This window comes from Tachypleus tridentatus, chromosome 8 (assembly GCF_004210375.1).
Source record: "Tachypleus tridentatus isolate NWPU-2018 chromosome 8, ASM421037v1, whole genome shotgun sequence".
NCBI classification, from domain to species: Eukaryota; Metazoa; Arthropoda; class Merostomata; order Xiphosura; family Limulidae; genus Tachypleus; species Tachypleus tridentatus.
The window spans coordinates 142,091,191-142,110,671 of NC_134832.1; the positions used below are offsets into that span (position 1 = coordinate 142,091,191).

General features: G+C 35.7%; 1 protein-coding gene across 3 annotated transcripts in view; it reads left to right on the forward strand.

Moving 5' to 3' along the window:
- LOC143223631 (cell adhesion molecule Dscam1-like) overlaps positions 1-19,481 on the forward strand; it is a 118,896-nt gene that overhangs the window by 73,365 nt on the left and 26,050 nt on the right. For all 3 annotated transcript variants that reach the window (XM_076451831.1, XM_076451830.1, XM_076451829.1), the window contains 9 exons: positions 121-240; positions 5,433-5,606; positions 7,527-7,674; positions 7,876-8,024; positions 12,015-12,146; positions 12,694-12,867; positions 13,107-13,177; positions 14,103-14,343; positions 18,561-18,659. In XM_076451831.1, the coding sequence (XP_076307946.1) occupies positions 121-240; positions 5,433-5,606; positions 7,527-7,674; positions 7,876-8,024; positions 12,015-12,146; positions 12,694-12,867; positions 13,107-13,177; positions 14,103-14,343; positions 18,561-18,659 (1,308 nt within the window). The remainder of the gene's footprint in view (positions 1-120; positions 241-5,432; positions 5,607-7,526; positions 7,675-7,875; positions 8,025-12,014; positions 12,147-12,693; positions 12,868-13,106; positions 13,178-14,102; positions 14,344-18,560; positions 18,660-19,481) is intronic.

Below are 19,481 nucleotides of genomic sequence, written 5' to 3' on the forward strand. Positions count from 1 at the left end.
ATAACCATAGATATTTTAGACTCAAAGTTCTTTTTGTAATAAAAAATGTCATTCTCAAACTTTATTTAAGATGCACTATAGATGTTTTATCCTCATATACCTCTCATTTGTTTCTCAAAGTTCCCCCTAGATGGCGGGTAGAACCTAGTGATACTTTTGTCATCAAAGGCGAGACCGCTCTTATTGACTGTCAGGCTGATGGGTTTCCTCATCCCAGGGTAACCTGGACTCGATCTGAAGGTGAGAACATTTCGATCGCTATAACAAGAAATCTGTCATGTGTCCATATAAAACCCTAGCTATTTCTCGCACTTTACAATGATTATATGTTTAGTGCCTTAAACCGACAATGGCCCGGCATGGCCAAACGTGTTAAGGCGTGCGACTCGTAATCTGAGGGTCGCGAGTTCGTATCCCCGTCGCGCCAAACATGCTCGCCCTTTCAGCCGTGGGGGGCGTTATAATGTGACGGTCAATCCCACTATTCGTTGGTAAAAGAGTAGCCCAAGAGTTGGCGGCGGGTGGTGATGACTAGCTGCCTTCCCTCTAGTCTTACACTGCTAAATTAGGGATGGCTAGCACAGATAGCCCTCGAGTGGCTTTGTGCGAAATTGAAAAACAAACAAACAAACCGACAAAACGTAAAACTTCACCATTGCCAATACAATAACTAGAGGGCGCGATGACTCTTTGCACTCCTCTTATTCAAAAGTTTGTTCAAAAGCTACTCAAGGGCTATCTGCGCTAGCCGTCCTTAATTTAGCAGTGTAAGACTAGAGGGAAGGCAGCTAGTCATCACCACCAGCCGCCAACTCTTGGGATACTCTTTTACCAACGAATAGCGGAATTGACCGTCACATTATATGCACCCACGGCAGAAAGGGCGAGCACGTTTGGTGAGACGGGGATTCGAACCCGCGAACCTCGGATTACGAGTCGAACGCCTTAACCCACCTGGCCATGCCGGGCCCTCTTATTCAAAAGATGTAACATGCTATTTATAGAAGAATTGAAGTATCTACAAGTTGTTTGTAATTATTCAGCGTTTAGATGTAGTTAGTTATAGTTTCGAGTGATTTAGAAATTATTTTTAATGTTGAAAAAATTTCGAGCGCCATCTTTTGTAAATACTTAAATGTTATTAAACTCATAGGAGAAACTTGAAAAGAAGATGTGGATGATATAAATTGTTTAGATATTTTTTCGTGCAGCCTTCTCAAGCTATTTTGTGTACATGACAAACATACAGTAGTTTTAGTATTAGTATTATACACTCTTCTAATCCTTAAAAATCCCTAATGGACCATATTATTTTAAGCCTAATTACTAATGTTTTATGATATTATAATTGTAATCATTCTTCGTTGTCTTATAAAAGGTGTGCACATCGTAACAATTGTTAATGTATCAAATAACCTATGTGAATAGTTTTCCAACCAATAATCAACTTGTATCCCCGACAGCTTGAAGAGTATTGGGTTAAGTTAAGCCCGTTGTTGATAATGAGAAATATAGTGTGGTTGGAATGTTATTATCACTCATTTCTCTCATTTATGAAATTTCCTAAGAGTGTGTGTGTTTTCTTACTGCAAAGCCACATTGGAATATCTGTTGTGTCCACTGAGGGGAATTGATCCCTTGATTTTAGCGTTGTAAATCCTTAGGCTTACCGCTATACTAGCAGGGGATATTCCTAAAGGACTATATTAAAAATGTATTGCTTTAATATGCAATAGGCCTAATACTAATGTCTTATGACAAATGTAATTGTAGTTTATATAACGCTGTTTAAAAAACTAGTATAAAAATAAAGACGTCAGTCACTGTCTTCAATTATTGCGTCTTGGTTGTTTTATACTCGACCAATCTTTGCCTTCAGTACCCAGTGAGTGTTCTTTCTAGTGAAATGAAACCAAACATTGTGGATATTCTGCTTAGTCAGTCGTGCCCTATCTGACGATCTTGCTTCTTGACAAGAGTCCTTCAGCATAGTTTACATTGCAAAAGATTCCGTTCCAATGCTGTCATGGCCGAAGCACACCTCTCCTCGCTGCATACTTTCTATAATGTATTTAGTATTCGAGAACAACTGTTTCACAGCATCTGTTTTAACAGTATTATTGCATGGAAATGCATAGGTCTACCCCTGATAACTTGACAGGTGCATTTTACTATAGACTACCATGAATAACAATCGAACTGTTTGTGGTATACAACAGATAAAAGGATGTCTCGTGGAAACAACCTGTGTACACATGTTTTATGTTGCTATTCCAGATAGAGCTTGTTTTGTATTGCATTGCGCACTGTTATGTAGAACACTTTTACCATCGACCTTTGTGTTTATGAATTCTTACTTGTGAAAAGTTGTTGCACTTTGCTTACTGCGACTGAGATGTGACTTGTCGCAGATCTCTTTCTGTATCGTCCTGGCTTCTCAAGTTGATCCATGTCTCTTTGTTCTCCACTGCCATTATGTTGCATGCCTTTAAAATTCTCAATTTTCCGCATGGACACGTCTTACTATTATGAATGTAAGAATATTTTACATACCTTCCCCTTACGGTTTCACATCAGTTGTGTTTGTCACATGACTTGTTGATTTGAACATACACATTTGTTATAACGCAACATACTCAATCTTCGGTTTTTTTGAAGAACAAATCCCAAACCTATGCAAGCTGTGTCGCATCCATACCATCCTTTTTAACAAAATAGCTTGTTCCTCGGGTGACAGACTTCGAAATACGGGTTTAATTTGCATTTGTTGTAAACGCTTATCTTGTGACACGGAAGATGAATTAGGCTACCTGTGGTCCATTAATCTTGGGCTCGGGCTATGTATAGATTGCACAAGGCGTGCTACGTCACATGAAATTCAGAATAAAAAGTTTGAAAACAAGTCGTGGTTAGAATATATAAATCACGGAAGGTTTTATATAATAACAGACCTTGGGAAAAGGCAACGTTACCTCATTCAGGTAACTAGTGATCAGATTTAATAACTGGCTTGTTTTACATGTGCAAATAATTAATTCTGATGTTAATTATAAAATACAAGAGATATTATTAACTCTTTTTATATGTTTGAAAATGTATACCTAATTATATCGGGATAGATATATGAGGAACAGGTATATTGTGAAGTATGTTCTGATTATGGGGGCCGCGCATTGCCAAGTGCGTAAGGCGTGCGACTCGTAATCCGAGGGTCGCGTGTTCGCGTCCCGGTCGCACCAAACATCCTCACCCTTTCAACCGTGGGGGCGTTATAATGTGCCGGTCAATCCCACTATTCGTTGGTAAAAGAGTAGCCCAAGAGTTGGCGGTGGGTGGTGATGGCTAGCTGCCTTCCCTCTAGTCTTACACTGCTAAATTAGGGACGGCTAGCACAGATAGCCCTCCAGTAGCTTTGTGCGAAATTCCAAAAACAAACAAAACAAACTGATTATGGGTTCGACTTAACGACTGATAATAAATGAACATTAATCACGTAATTCTGCTAACTTCTAGTTACATTTCTGCAGATTTGAGACATAGAACTTTTACATGTAATTAATGGTATGCTTCTAGCGATTACGTTATGAATTCAGAATGTTCGTTAGTTAAATACAAAAATATTTGTTATCACCTATTGGGACAGGCATGGCCTAGTGGTTAGCATGCTGGACTGTAGAGTAAAAGACCAAGGATTCGAGTAGTAATTCCACTGATCTTGCTCTGCGAGTTAAGCTGTGGATGCGTTATAAAAGTGACAGTGAATCCTGTTAGTTGATCCAAACTTTTGTGGTGACTGATGCATCTGGCTGTCATTCAGTTCGTCAGTAGTTCTAAATCAGGAATAGCCATAACCGAACCTTAAAGATCGTGGAGCCTACTTACACATAAGATTATATTAGGGTTAGAAATACCACTTTACTGCACGTTACTTATTTAATGATATAACGATCCATTTTGTAACTGTTCAAGAGTTTATTTACAGATGAGACAGTCTGGTCCTCAATGTTTATTTTGTATATCACCACCTTATTATACGTTTTATTGTATCATTTAATAGAATTAGTCTTAGCACTATCATAAATAATTTTAGCTGTGAGGGCGTTATTATGTGACGGTCAATCCCATTATTCGCTGATGAAAGAGTAGCCAGAGTTGGCGTTGATGACTAGTTGCGTTCCCTTCATCCTCACACTGCTAAACTAGGAACGGCTAGTGCAGATGGCTCTCGTGTAGCCTTGCGCGAAATTCAAAACAAATAAACTCATAAATCCATGAAAGCTATTTGAATGTTAACAGTTAGTCACCTTTGAACTTTGCGCAAAGCCACTCGCGGGCTATCTGCTCTATCTAGCCTTTCCTAATTTAGCTGTGACAGAGTAAAGGACCAGTACTTGGGGTATTTTTTAACGATGAATATTGGGGCTGTCGGTCACAGTATCACGTCCCCACAACTGTAAACGCAAGTGCGTTTGTGACGACGGTTCGAACTCGCAACCCACAAATTGCGAGTTGAGCGCTTTAACCACCAGGCTACATAAACATAAGACCAACAATTCCATATCAAGCTCTTCCATAAAACTACGAAAATATTCTACAGACAAGTATATGTGTGTTTAAAAAAATTGTATGTGAAATGCATAATCTGTAACTAATGCATTTTTTTCACGCTACGTTATATATATATATACATACATACATTTATCATCACTGATGTTGTCTGTAATATGGTGAGGTAGTTTCCCTTCACATAACACAGAGTTCGTTAGTTACAAAGTATCCGTCATTGGTGTAATTTATACTTTATAGTACTATAAAATATTTGTTAAGCCTTATGTATTAGTTGCGTAATAACTGTCGATTATATCACTTGCAGTATTAAACCTTCCTTTAATCGGACGGAAAAGCCATAAAATATTTTATCTTATGTCTCATAAGCGAATATCTTATATACTATTTCTTAGTAGAATTTTGCTCTACCATTTTTCAATGTTTTCGTCTTAAATATTATATCGTGTTGTGTATTATATTCTGATTTTTATTCTATTTTAGAAACAAGTCGATTTCTTATATTATGTTGAGTGAATGTCTCGTACGTAAAACATTTATCTTGCTAAATGATTTTGTCGTGCGTTACTTTAATCTGACTTTATTCAAAATACTAACGTGTTACTATAGACACGTGTTTCTGGTTTAAAAAGTCTGTTTCACAGTTTGATATCATACAATTTTACAACAGTTTTGTTTTCAATCACGAACTCAGATTAGGGAGAAATATTAAGGTAATTTTGTAATTATAACTTTTATGTTACAGCCAATAAACGGGATCTAACATGACTACGTAATCTGTACGTTTCTTCTTAGTATTGCCATATTATTATTTACTGAGATTCTGCATTGATGTTATTTGAAACAATAAAATTTCCTTCCAATAGGAGACCGTTCTGGAGATTTCCGACCAATCAGCAGTAGCTCTCACCTTTACGTATATGAAAATGGCACAATGGCTATTCACAACGCGCAGAAAGAAGACGCGGGGTATTACTTATGCCAAGCAACCAATGATATTGCCCCAAGCATAAGTAAGGTCATCAAATTAAGCATTCGTGGTAAGAAATACCGTTACTATCGTTATTCTAAAATTTTAGTTATAAAATATTGTTGTAAATAAATATATATGTACGTATATTTAAACATAAAAAATATTACTTGTAACGTCGGACATATTTTCAAGAAATTGCACTAAACTTGCTAGTTAATGGTTTATTTTGAATTTCGCGCAAAGCTATACGAGAGCTATTTGCGCTAGCTGTTCCTAATTTAGCAGTGTAACACTAGATGGAAGGTAGCTAGTCATATCCACCCACCGCCAACTCTAAGGTTACTCTTTTACCAACGATTAGTGGGGTTGTACGCACATTATAACGCCCCCACGGCTAAAAGGGCGAGCATGTTTGAAGTGACTGGGATTCTAACCCGCACCCGCGACCCTCGGATTACAGTTAGTCATCACCACCCACCGCCAACTCTTGGGCTACTCTTTTACCAACGAATAGTGAAATTGATCGTCACACTATAACGCCCCCACAGCTGAAAGGCGAGCATGTTTGATGTGACGGGATTCGAACACACAGATTATAAGTCGAGTGCCTTAACCACCTGGCCATATCGGGCTTGGTAGTTAACAGGCACTAACACCTAAAAATGTTTAAGAAATATTTGAGGTCTTTATGTTCAATAATTCTGGTGCAATGAATTGCCTATGAATGTAACAGCACAATCTGTTCATTTATTCATTTAGTGAATAAATGTACTATCATTTATTGAAAGATAATAGTTTTCAAGAACTCTAATGTTTTAGTACTACGTTTATCAATTAGATCAATAAAAGGCCCGGCATGGCCAAACGTGTGAAGGCGTGCGACTCGTAATCTGAGGGTCGCGGGTTCGCATCCCCGTCGCGCCAAACATGCTCGCCCTTTCAGCTGTGGGTGCGTTATAATGTGACGGTCAATCCCAATATTCGTTGGTAAAAGAGTAGCCCAAGAGTTGGCGGTGGGTGGTGGTGACTAGCTGCCTTCCCTCTAGTCTTACACTACTAAATTCGGGACGGCTAGCCCTCGAGTAGTTTTGTGCGAAATTCAAAGACAAACAAACAAACAAACAGATCAATAAAGATATAATCAAACCCTCACAAACAGCCCTACTTAATATCGTGTTCTTGTCGTGAGAACTGTAATTTTATTTAAAACTGTGTTCTGTTGTAAAGAAATGGGTGTTGCTCACATGGTAGTTAGTTTTATAATTATCTGAATCTTTAATTTTCAAAGTGTTTCGTTTCTTTTAGGAATATTTATTTTTGGTAAACTCCGGTAGATGGCGCTACAGTTCATAAACCTTTAAACGTTTTTCACCACTTCTGGCATTGACATCTCGTATTTCAGCAGAAAAGGTGGCCTTATTGTATATATTATTTTGTCACATACATCGATATATGTAGATAGCCATGCTTTATCTTTATCACAGTAACAATATAATCTTACATATCCAATTGACATTGTATTTTGCCAGATAGATCAATGTACAGGGATTAGTGCGACAATGTGACAGAATGTGGATGGCCCCACGCGTTCGTGTGTCGCATCCCATACCGCATGTTTTGGTTGTGGGTGCATTAAAAAGATATCACTTTGAATTATATTTTAATAACCGTGGTGCATGTGTTCCCATTAAGCTCGTTTCATTTATATCCCCGATGACTCAGTATAACGTTGAGGTCTTATAACACTAGAATTTGGTGCTCGATCTGTGCAACAAATACAATATAATGCTGATTTTGGCTAGATTTGAAGGATTATATTTCATTTACTAAAGTCCAAACCTACATGACAGGGTTTTTGATGAAGCTATAGAACCATAGCTTTTATAGAACCATATGTGGAAATATTTGAAGTTTCCATACACAGACAAACTAATTTGGTTTTAAGAGAAAATGCAGAGAAAAATGTATTTTATTTTATCATTTCTAGTTCCTGCCCATTTTCCTTCGAAGTTTCGAGCCGAAACGGTGAGGAGAGCCCATGATGCTAAACTTAAATGTGAAGCTAGGGGTGATCGGCCGATATCCATTGTGTGGTTGAAAGACCAACAGCCTTTCCATCCTCAAGAAATATCAAGGTTGGTCAGTTTTTATATTTACAAATATGCTGAGTGACAAATAAGAAGACAGGCGTTAGATAAGTACTCGAGTTCAATTTAACAGTTTTGGTGGCTGTGAAGCCCATTCCTTTAATGTATTCGGTGAGACAAAATTTATTATAGGTAGCACCTCGATCGTGTGATTTAGTTTTGTATTTTTACTTGTATATACATTTCTAGGTATGTTATTACGGAAACAGTGCATTCTAACGGTGTGACGTCATTGTTGGTTATACATTCTGCTGACAGACGAGATTCTTCTTTGTTCACATGTATTGCCTCCAATCCATATGGCAGTGACGAAACGAATATTCAACTGATTATGCAAGGTAAGTTGGTATTTTTTGTTATTTTATTAATTCGCGTAAAGCTATACAAGGGCTATCTGCGATAGCCGTCCATAATTTGGCAATGCAATACTACAGGGACGGCAGCTAGTCATCACCACCCACCGCCAACTCTTGGGCTATTTTTTACTAATGAATAATGGAATTTACCGTAACATTATAACGCCCCAACGGCTGAAAGGGCGTGCATGTTTGGTGTGACGGGGATTCGAACCCGCGACCCTCGGATTATTAGTCAGGCCTAGGTAAGGTGGAAATTAACGCTCAAACTATGTTAAGTTTTTTGGTATATTAGGAAGCAGTAGTGAAAAATATTTAATAGATTGGATATGTATATATAATTATTGTGGTATTAATTATAAGTAATGTTCAATTGGTTCACGGGTTCATTTAGACTTTTTCGATAACATCAATGTCAAGTACACTAGACATAAATTATTGATACAATAAACGTCACATTCACTTATAGGCTTGATTTCATAAACAATATTTCAAGAGAGTTTCCTTCTCCATTTAGCTTAGACCGATAAACGAAAGTACTAAATCATCGAGTAGCTGAATAACAAATGTAATAACTCTCACTTCTGAATAAATGTTCTGACACTGAACTGACTAAGCCATCACTGAATACTAATTGATTTCGTATTCTTATTTCTACATATTACTTCAAATCCTTGGTAAGTGTTAAATATTTCTGTTTGAACGTCAGTTAATGTCATTAAAGCTAGTCCTCATATGAGAATAGAAAACAAACTGAATAGCTTGTTGTTCTTATATTAATTTTTGTGTCGTTTTTCTAATTTTCTGTCTATTTCTTCCTGATTTTATTTTTCTCTCTTTCTTTTCCTCTAATTTGTTGCCTTGTAATTCTAATTTTCTGTCTATTTTTTACTTGTTCATATTCTAAGTTTTATATCTCTTTCTTCTTCAGTTTTTCATTGTTTCATCATATCTAACACTGTATCGATCACAATTCGTAAGCGGGTTGTCATCTTATAATTTTGTCAAAGTTTTATTTTCACCAAAGTAACTTCACTATCGATAACAGTGTTTTAACATAGTCTATCGTTGGGCGGGCTCTTTTCGTTTATTTGGTAAAAAAAAAACAACGCAAACTTCAGTCCATCTAATAATAACGAAGTAACTCATTTCTTCTATAAACGTTTACTACAGCCACGTTCACGTTTAGGCTTAATTTCATAAATAAACTTTTCACAATAAATTCTGAATCCAATGTAACCCTAACGCTAAATACAACGTTTCAACATAAATTACGAGACTACTTGTATCTACGCCTAACTCACTTAGATTGTTGGATCAATATATAAATACGCAAACTCACCGACTGAAGAGTAGAACAAACTCACTAACCCTAACTTCTAGCATTAAATAACCTTTAAGACAGTGAGTTCACTAACCCATCACTTCTCGATTTTTATCTTTCATGAACTTTCTAAATCTTAACATCACGTCCCTTTGGGAAACGAGTAGATTAAAACATTAAATATATAACGTAAAACAGTAACATTTCAGCATCCTTTTATATCTTTTAAAGTTATTGGACTCACGAACTGTAGGTAAACGTATTTTGTGTCCAAGAGTGTGAAATAGAACACTATCAAAACATCTACTTCTAGAAAAAAAAACCTATTTTTCCACCATGCAAATATTAGTAAAAATGTTAGACATTTTACTACAATATCAATAAATTTATAAAATTATAATTCACATACCTTTAGGTTCAGTATATTTTGTTAAGTTTCAACAAAACATGATACAGTCATTAGCTGGGTACCTCATTTATTTTGTTAAGAAAAAATTGTTCTAAAGGAATATTTTATTGATGTAACTGAAAAAAATTAATTATAATAATAATAATACAAAATAGTTGATTATAATAACAATATATATACAAAAATTCTTTATCTTTTTCTTTTATGTGAGTCAATGGGCAGGACAGCGGAAGGTTTATGAACCTATGACGTTAAAATACAGGGTTCGACGAAGTAGACACAGGAAATAGCCTAATTTGGCATTGATCTAAAATAAACAAAAAACACTGTTGTGTACAATTCGTCATCACTCGTGTGTAAGCCTGTTACCATTCTAAATATAAGTAATGTTATGCGTGACTTAAAGTATTTGTTTTGTCTAAATTAAACATTCAGCGTTATAATGTGACGGTCAATCCCACTATTCGTTGGTAAAAAGAGTAGCCCAAGAGTTGGCGGTGGGTGGTGATGACTAGCTGCCTTTCTTCTAGCATTACACTGCTAAATTAGGGACAGCTAGTGCAGATAGCCCTCGTGTAGCTTTGCGCGAAATTCAAAAACAAACAAACAAACATAAATTAAACATTAGCAGGAAGACATCTATGACAATTGTAAATTGAAAAATTTACTTCAGACACAAATTGAAGGTATTGGAATATGTTATACCTAAGTGTATATATATATCTATGTTCGTGTAAAATATTATTGTCAATTTGAAAAATAAAAGGACCTGTTGAAGTGTAAGCATTTGCAAACGGATTTTTTTAAACTTAGAATATTAAGCCTTTTGTCACGGATTACATTTGAAATTTCACCTTTGATGAATAAATAGAAAAAAAAACTGTAATAATATTGTAAAATTTAATGCGTAGAAATAGTAATAACACGAATTTTAATTTCGCGGTGGAGAACGTTTGTTTGAAAAAGTGTGTGTGTGTGTGTTTTTCGTATAGCAAAGCCACAAAGGCCTATCTGCTCAGCCCACCGAGGGGAATCGAACCCCTGATTTTAGCATTGTAAATCCGGAGACATACCGCTGTACTAGCGGGGGGCGTTTGAAAAAGAAACAAGTGTGTTTAGGCCTAGTAAAGGTTCGGTTTGTCATGGATTCCTTACAAAGCTACACGAAGGCTAGCTGTTTCTAAGTTAGCAGTGAAAGACTAGAAGGATGGCAGGTGTCACCACCACCCACCGTCAAGTCTCAAGCTACTCTATTATCAACGAATAGTGGGTCGAGGATTTAAACCTCGGACCCGCAAATTGCGAGTCAAGCACCCTAACAATCTGGCCATGCGAGGCCTTTTTTATCTTCCTGTGTCCACCGCAGGGATCGAACCTTGGATTTTAGCATTGTGAATCCGTAGATTTAACGTTTTCCCACTGGGATACAAAAAGGTATCAGATCAAAAGACGCCACAACCTAATTACTAACATTTAACAGTTTAAAATACCTGAATAGTAGATTTAACTTAAAAAGTGAAAAATATCGAACATTTTGACAATTTCATTGCTCGTCATTGTTGTTAAACATACATCATAGCAAAACTTCTGAGTCAGCAACTTATTTTTCGATACAATCAACCGTTTTTCCTGTATCAACGGTTGTTTTTATTGTTTTGTCTAATTTTAAACGTTCATAATGTTGTCTATTTCTTATAGTATTTCACGAAAAAGAGCATATCTGTGTATGTTTTATCATAACATCCAAGTGGTCTATCATTAGAATTTGGACTTATGGGTATTTTGATTTTGCGTTGAAATCTTATTTCTTGATAAAACCGTACAGTTTCTTTGTTTTGTTATTATATACAAAGCAACACGAAGGGCTATATGTGCTCTGTCCACTACGAGTATCGAAACGCGGTTTCTAGCAGTATTAGTTCGCAAACATACCTCTGTACCCCGGGGGGGGGGAAAGACGTATAGAATTGATCTTCTGAAAGAAACTGGTTCTGGAGCAGATATCTCTAAGTGGTCAATGTTTTAACTTGCGGCTTTTAAATTATAGACACTCAATGGCAAATCCATGAAGGTAAAACATTACATTAAACTTTTACCTTACGTGAAAACCACCAAGAATATCGTTTGTGGCGCCCTCTGTTGAATTGTACAGATATTTAAGTTGCATTTCAAACAGACACCAATATATATATATATGATAATTATCTAACTTGATCAGTTCATCACGTGTTTTTGGCAGAACCACCCGATACTCCCCAAGACCTGCAAATTAAGCTGGTCACTAGTAGAAGTGTAACAATAGAATGGGCTTCGCCTTACAGCGGCAACTCTCCCATAATAGAGTACGAAGTCCAGTGGAAAGAAGAAAAAGGTAAGACATACGTTACATTAATAACCTATGATCAAAGAAAGCTCACTGCGAAGGTCAGAAGTAAAAAGTTCTTGATTCTTTATGACGAAAAACCCACTTGAAATAAAAATGTATCACAGAACGGCTGGTATGGGTATTAACACTTACTGATAAGGAGAGAACAACGTTTTGACCTTCCTCGGTCATCTTTAGGTTAACAAAGGAGAGTTTGCAACTGGACGTTACCGGGCACAAGTCATAGGGACGAGAGTATAAAGGGGTACGGGATTGTAGGGGGCGTTACAAACAGGAAGATCGAAACGTTGTTCTCTGCTTTATTAGTAAAAGTATTAATACCTATACCAGCCGTTCTGATATACAATAAGATACTTAATAAGACGAACAGTACACACTTACAGTTAATACAGTTACAATGTTATGACAATTTATTTAAAGTTACTTACTGCCTATGTTAGTAGTTCTCTTTATGTTTACACGTTATCTTCAAAAATCTAACAAAACGATATTAAGTGTTAATTTTTAACCATTTTTACGCTACTTATTACAGATAGATGGCAGCACAGTGTTTCGGTGAACAATATTTCGGTGCACGGATCGGAAACAATGACAATAATTAAAGGATTACAACCAGTTACCACGTACGATATTCGTGTTCGAGCGAAAAACAGCTTGGGATTTAGTGGCCTGAGTGAACCAGTTCGTATCAAAACTGATGAAGAATGTGAGAACAGGTTTTAATATTAGACTAATAATCTTAATGTTTTATAACAACATCATTGTAGTTTATTATGCTTTACTTTATTACTCTGAAAACACATCTCGTAAACAAACGTGTATTTTGTTTTCGTTAGATGAAGTACTGAAAATCGTGGTTCTTACACAAAATCTAATAAACATTTCAAATGTCAACATATAATACGAATGTCTTTTTTATATATATTTTAATAAATAACCACACAGCTCCTGGAGGACCTCCAGTCAACGTCCAAGCTGTGCCTACAAGTTCCCACTCAGTAAAAGTTGCGTGGGAGGTAAGGGATATGAGCATATACTTAATAGTTTTACTTTTTTGTTGTTACTTTTAAGTTAATCTTTAGAGTCAATAATTCATGTTCAAGGAAGATAGAAATCCCAGGTTGGATGTATTTGTTTGTACTAAACCATCAGGTTTCAATTGTTACATGTATACTACATTGTCTGTTCCCCAGTAACATTTTTACACTATATTTCTTACACGTCCATACAGCATCGAACAAATATTAATTTCACAAACACAACTGATTTCACATACAGTACAAATACTACTAGAATGCTGCCAGGACTTATAACAAAAGTACTGCTTTTTCTGGTGTTTAATTTAGAGCAAAGCCACACGGAGCTATCTGTTTTGTCTACTGCGAGGAATCGAATTTCGGATTATAGCGTTTTAAGTCCTTAACTTGGTCGCTGTTCTACCAAGGGGGGGACAACTAATTTTTACTACTGAAAGTGTGCATCTAGACTTTCTTCTCATTGTTTGTGACTAATTCTAGTCATTACTCTTAACGTTTGTGACTAGTTTGTGTCATTACTTGTGACTAATTAGCTATTTTTCTGAAAGTTTACGATTACTTGTTCTGTTTTCAATGTTTTCGAAATTGTTAGCTGTTATCTTAACGTTTGATACTAGGTTTTAGTTATTATTCGTAATGTTTGTGACTGAATTATAATTAATTAATTATAATTAATGGTTTTATATTGTTGTTGTTTTTTATGTTTGCGGTTAGTTATTCTCGGTGTTCGAGACTTAATTATGAACGTTTTAGACTAGTTGTTGCTAATGTTCTGGAGTGCAATGACCAATGTTCGATCACATAATTGTAAATTACCAATTGTTCTCACTTTTCCTTGTAATTCTGCTTTTGATATCCACTCTCTTAAGTGAATGTTGTTGTTTTTTTTTTACTTCTGTTCCAGCCACCACGTCCAGAGGTGAGATTTGGAGAGCTCAAAGGTTACTATATTGGCTACAAGAAGGCAGGATCAGCGGATCCTTACGTGTATAAAACGTTAAGCATGGATGGTGAAACTGCAGTAGATGAAACACACGTGAATAACCTTCGTCGTTTCACCAAATACAACATCGTAGTGCAGGCCTTCAACAGCAAGGGGGCTGGTCCTTACTCTGACGAAGTCCTCGTGCAGACCTTACCAAATGGTAAGTTAAGATAGGTCTAGCTTAAAAGCAAATTAACAGGGATTTTTTCAAAAGGCAAAATAAATTCTCCGTAACAATCGAAAACTTGTACCATATGATAATCTTGACTGTACCATATGATAATCTTTCATTGACCAAACCATCAGGCGGCGATGTCAAATTGACTCCTTTATACAGTAATATCGGAATGACTATACCAAATGGTAAGCCAAGGATGACTTAGCCAAACAAGATTCCGTGAGTTACCATATACCAAACAGTAAAGCGACTTGTAAGGCTTGTTGTACAAAATATTAAATCTGATCCTACTGAATGTTATTACAAAATTGGCACTACCAAAAACAGTATAAGATTGGTCATACCAAAATGTGAGCTGATTGGAAGCCAAACATTAAATTCAAGACATTTCTAAGTACTGCGGTAAGACTACTTACCTGACCAAATTCAAAGTGTTGAACTCCAGACATAACCAAAACCTCTGTACCAACTGTTAAGTTAACTGTTCATTCACAAAATGTGTCGTATACTAAAATATGTAACTTTCCTCAGATAAGTCAACTGTGTAGACGGAAATTAAAACAAGATAGATAACATTAAGTTTAAACATATCTTAACAACAAATGTTACAAAACCGATTTATAACTTAAAACACTTGATTTTACAAAGTTTTTGCTAGAGGTGACGTAAGATTCTGTGTCTAGTACTTAAAAAGACTGTAAGTCTGTCTGTTGTTAAATTTCTCGAATTCTTTCAATTTCTAGTAAACCCAGTTAAAAAAAATGGAGTATGAACAGACCTGTAGAATGTTTAACCTTACAACGTTATTCTGATTCCGTGATCAGGCCTGTACAATGTTCAATCTTAAAACGTTATTCTAGCTTCCATGATCAGACCTGTAGAATGCTTAATCTTACAACGTTATTCTGGATTCTGTGATCAGGCCTGTACAATGTTCAATCTTAAAACGTTATTCTAGCTTCCATGAACAGGCCTGTAGAATGTTTAACTCTACAATGTTATTCTAGTTTCTATGATCAGGCCTGTAGAATGTTTAACCTTAAAACGTTGTTTTAACTGCCATATACAGGCCTGATCATGGAAACTAGAATAACGTTATAAGGTTAAACGTTCTATAGTTTCTATGATCAGGCCTGTAGACTGATTCAGTAATGCACACTTCGTATTCCGTTGTTATAAAACCACTCTTGACTCTGTTGGGACATGGATAGTTTATAAGAGTGAGCCTCAACTCCAACTATTAATTCAAAGTATCCCAAGAGATTGCGCTTGTTGTTGTTAACTGGCTGTCTTCCGTCTACTATGTCAGTTCCAATATGGGGATGGCTAGCACAGATTATCCGAGTGTAGCTTTCCACGAATATCAGAGCCAAACTCAAAGGCAGGTTTCCAGTCACGCTTGGAAATCAACAAATGTTTTTCATAGGAAAAAACATTCAAATAAAATGTAGTCACAGCAGTCTTGTTTTGTCATATATCTCTGAAGACCCTCGTCAGTTGCAATAGACATCGGTTCCTCTTGTCTGCTTAAACATGGTCATGGGAGACTAGGTCTTCATACAGTGAAACGTTTGCCAAGATATGTGATCTAAAAAAATTATCTCGCCGTTTTTTACAATAAAAGCTCAAATAAAAAGGTATTCTAATGAAGTTTGGTATGGATAATGAAACTGTAATTAAAATGAAGTACAGAACAACGTTTCGACTTACTTAGGTCATCGTCAAGTTAACAAAGAGAGTTTGCAACTGACCATTGCTGGGCACTGCATAACTTGGGGACGCGAGCACGACGGTTAATTTAAAGACAAAAATTAGTGTAGAAAGAACGATTTTGTATTTACTTTATTTCACATATTGCAGTGTTTAGATTTACAAATATTAACATTTTTAACCCTGAAAAGCTGTTTAAGTCTCACGTGTCATTTATTGCTTTCTTGATTTGTTAAAGGAACAATCGAACGAGGTGCAGTGTTGTAGGCTGTGTTTTTAATCCAGGCATTTCTAGGTTTAACCGGAAGGAAGTGTAACGTAACACGTATCACGTATGTACACAGGACTTTCTAATGGCAGTTAGATTTTCTTAACGTAACTCTCTGATATGTGTGTAAACTGTTATTGTTACGACGGTTAAAACAGTTTACACAATAGTAAGGTACTTGACCGTTAACACTGAACTAAGAAACAGTTTACACAATGGTAAGGTACTTGATTGTTAACACTGAACATGAGAAACAGTTTACACAATGGTAAGGTACTAGATATGTTCTCTACTTCCCCTTTACCCTCCCTCCCTTACCAACACAACTGCAAAGAAAAATGCGAGTTAGGTTCGTGTCACTAATGGAGTGAGTTCTTTATTTAGTTAAATAGTCCGTAGTGTATGATTTAGTCGGATTATCTTTTACTGTAGGCTACCTATTCAGGTAGTTAAGAGGTGTTACTATTGAGTTTATATTTTAATGGGGAACTTAAGATGTGAAATTAGTATGTGTTAAACGTTAGATGTATTGTTACGCTTGAAGAAATAAACCATTTTTATTATTGTTATTTGGACTAGACTTTCACTTATTATTTTTACTGAATAATTTTAAATAATATGCCAATAGCAGATACTATTACAACAATATCACGCTATTAATATTTTTTAACTGTGACATTATATATACGTATGTATGACGTCAACAGTAATATTCTTGTTCAGCCAACAATGATGTATCGGTTTTTGACTGTTGTTTTACAAAAGTTTCTTCAACACTAGTCGTATATGACCTCTCATGCATCATGACATGATCCAGAAACATTTCATGTAAAACATATATTTTGTGTTGTAACGTAATAGTGTTAGATCTTCTATACCATTCCAAATAAAAGAGATATTTCGTCTTATGATTTAATAGTGTTAGGTCTTTCATACCATTCCAGATAAAGGAGATATTTCATCTTATGATATAATAGTGTTAGGTCTTTCATACAATCCCAAGGAAAGAAGATATTTCGTCTTATGATCTAATGGTGTTAGGTCTTTCATACAATCCCAGATAAAGAAGATATTTCATCTTATGATATAATAGTGTTAGGTCTTTCATACAATCCCAAGGAAAGAAGATATTTCGTCTTATGATCTAATGGTGTTAGGTATTCCATACAATCCCAGATCAAGAAGATATTTCGTCTTATGATATAATAGTGTTAGGTCTTTCATACAATCCCAAGAAAAGAAGATATTTCGTCTTATGATCTAATGGTGTTAGTTATTCCATACAATCCCAGATAAAGAAAATATTTCGTCTTATGATATAATAGTGTTAGGTCTTTCATACAATCCCAAGGAAAGAAGATATTTCGTCTTATGATCTAATGGTGTTAGGTATTCCATACAATCCCAGATCAAGAAGATATTTCGTCTTATGATATAATAGTGTTAGGTCTTTCATACAATCCCAAGAAACGAAGATATTTCGTCTTATGATCTAATGGTGTTAGTTATTCCATACAATCCCAGATAAAGAAGATATTTCGTCTTATGATATAATAGTGTTAGGTCTTTCATACAATCCCAAGGAAAGAAGATATTTCGTCTTATGATCTAATGGTGTTAGTTATTCCATACAATCCCAGATCAAGAAAATATTTCGTCTTATGATATAATAGTGTTAGGTCTTTCATACAATCCCAAGGAAAGAAGATATTTCGTCTTATGATCTAATGGTGTTAGTTATTCCATACAATCCCAGATAAAGAAGATATTTCGTCTTATGATATAATAGTGTTAGGTCTTTCATACAATCCCAAGGAAAGAAGATATTTCGTCTTATGATCTAATGGTGTTAGTTATTCCATACAATCCCAGATAAAGAAAATATTTCGCCTTATGATATAATAGTGTTAGGTCTTTCATACAATCCCAAGAAAAGAAGATATTTCGTTTTATGATCTGATGGTGTTAGGTATTCCATACAATTAAAGAAAATATTTCGTCTTATGATATAATAGTGTTAGGTCTTTCATACAATACCAAGAAAAGAAGATATTTCGTTTTATGATCGTATAGCATTCTAACTTCACCTTTTATTACTGCTGTATTATAAACTTCGTCTCATAGCTTCAAAAGGTTTGTCATCTTTTGTTTTCATATCTCACCACACGTCTTGATCCCTCTGGTGTGAAATAAATAGTGATCCTCCCATTTTTCTCATCAGATCCACCTACGTCTCCAACCTTGCGTGTCTTAACCTCCACCAACTCTTCTGTTGAAATAACGTGGGAAGACAACACCATGGACAACAACCTTGTTACAGGTAAAGTTGTTTTTTTTAAGATTATCTTTTAGTTTAAAAATTTATTTTACGTAAAGGGAATAAAATCCTGATCTGCATATGTTTCACCGAGATAACGGACAGTTGTAGATCAAGTTTCCTTTTTAACCCATTTTTAAAATATTCCTCGAGCATTAGCAAGACGCACGGGCTACGTGCTCTGCTACATGCCCCCAAGTGTGACAGCGGTATGTCTGCAGCCTCACACTGCTATAATCCGGGTTTCGATACCCGTGATCGACAGAGCACAAACAGCTTTGTACTTAATACTAAAACAATTATTCAAACAACTGCTCTGCTACAAGCAGGATAAACTTATAAGTATTTGTGAAGATGGTGAAACAGCTAACCCTTCTATTTATAACTGTTGTCGTATCAAATGGCTCATACAGGAGGTATGTTAACCTGAAGATGACCTAAAAAGGTCGAAACTCTGTACTTTATTTTAATTAAAGTTTTGTTACCCATACCAACTATCTTGAGATACATTTTTACATCTAGTGGGTTTCTTATCATCACGAGATCTCTGCTATCAATTTCATAGTTTTGGTTCCCTTTGACCTGTGATAGACGTTTGTGCTATAGCCTATAGCAAAGATCAAATGGTACGTCTCACAGGCTTTCTTTATGTAATCAGAGACTGTATTTTACAGCAAACTTGAAAAATAAAAACTGAATTGTGTTACTGTTATACTTTTCTTACCACAACTAGCCTGGTATGGCCTGTTGATTAGGGTTTTAACTATCAATCTGAGGGTCGCAGTTTTGAGTCCCTATTACCAAAGATACTCCACCTTTCAGCCG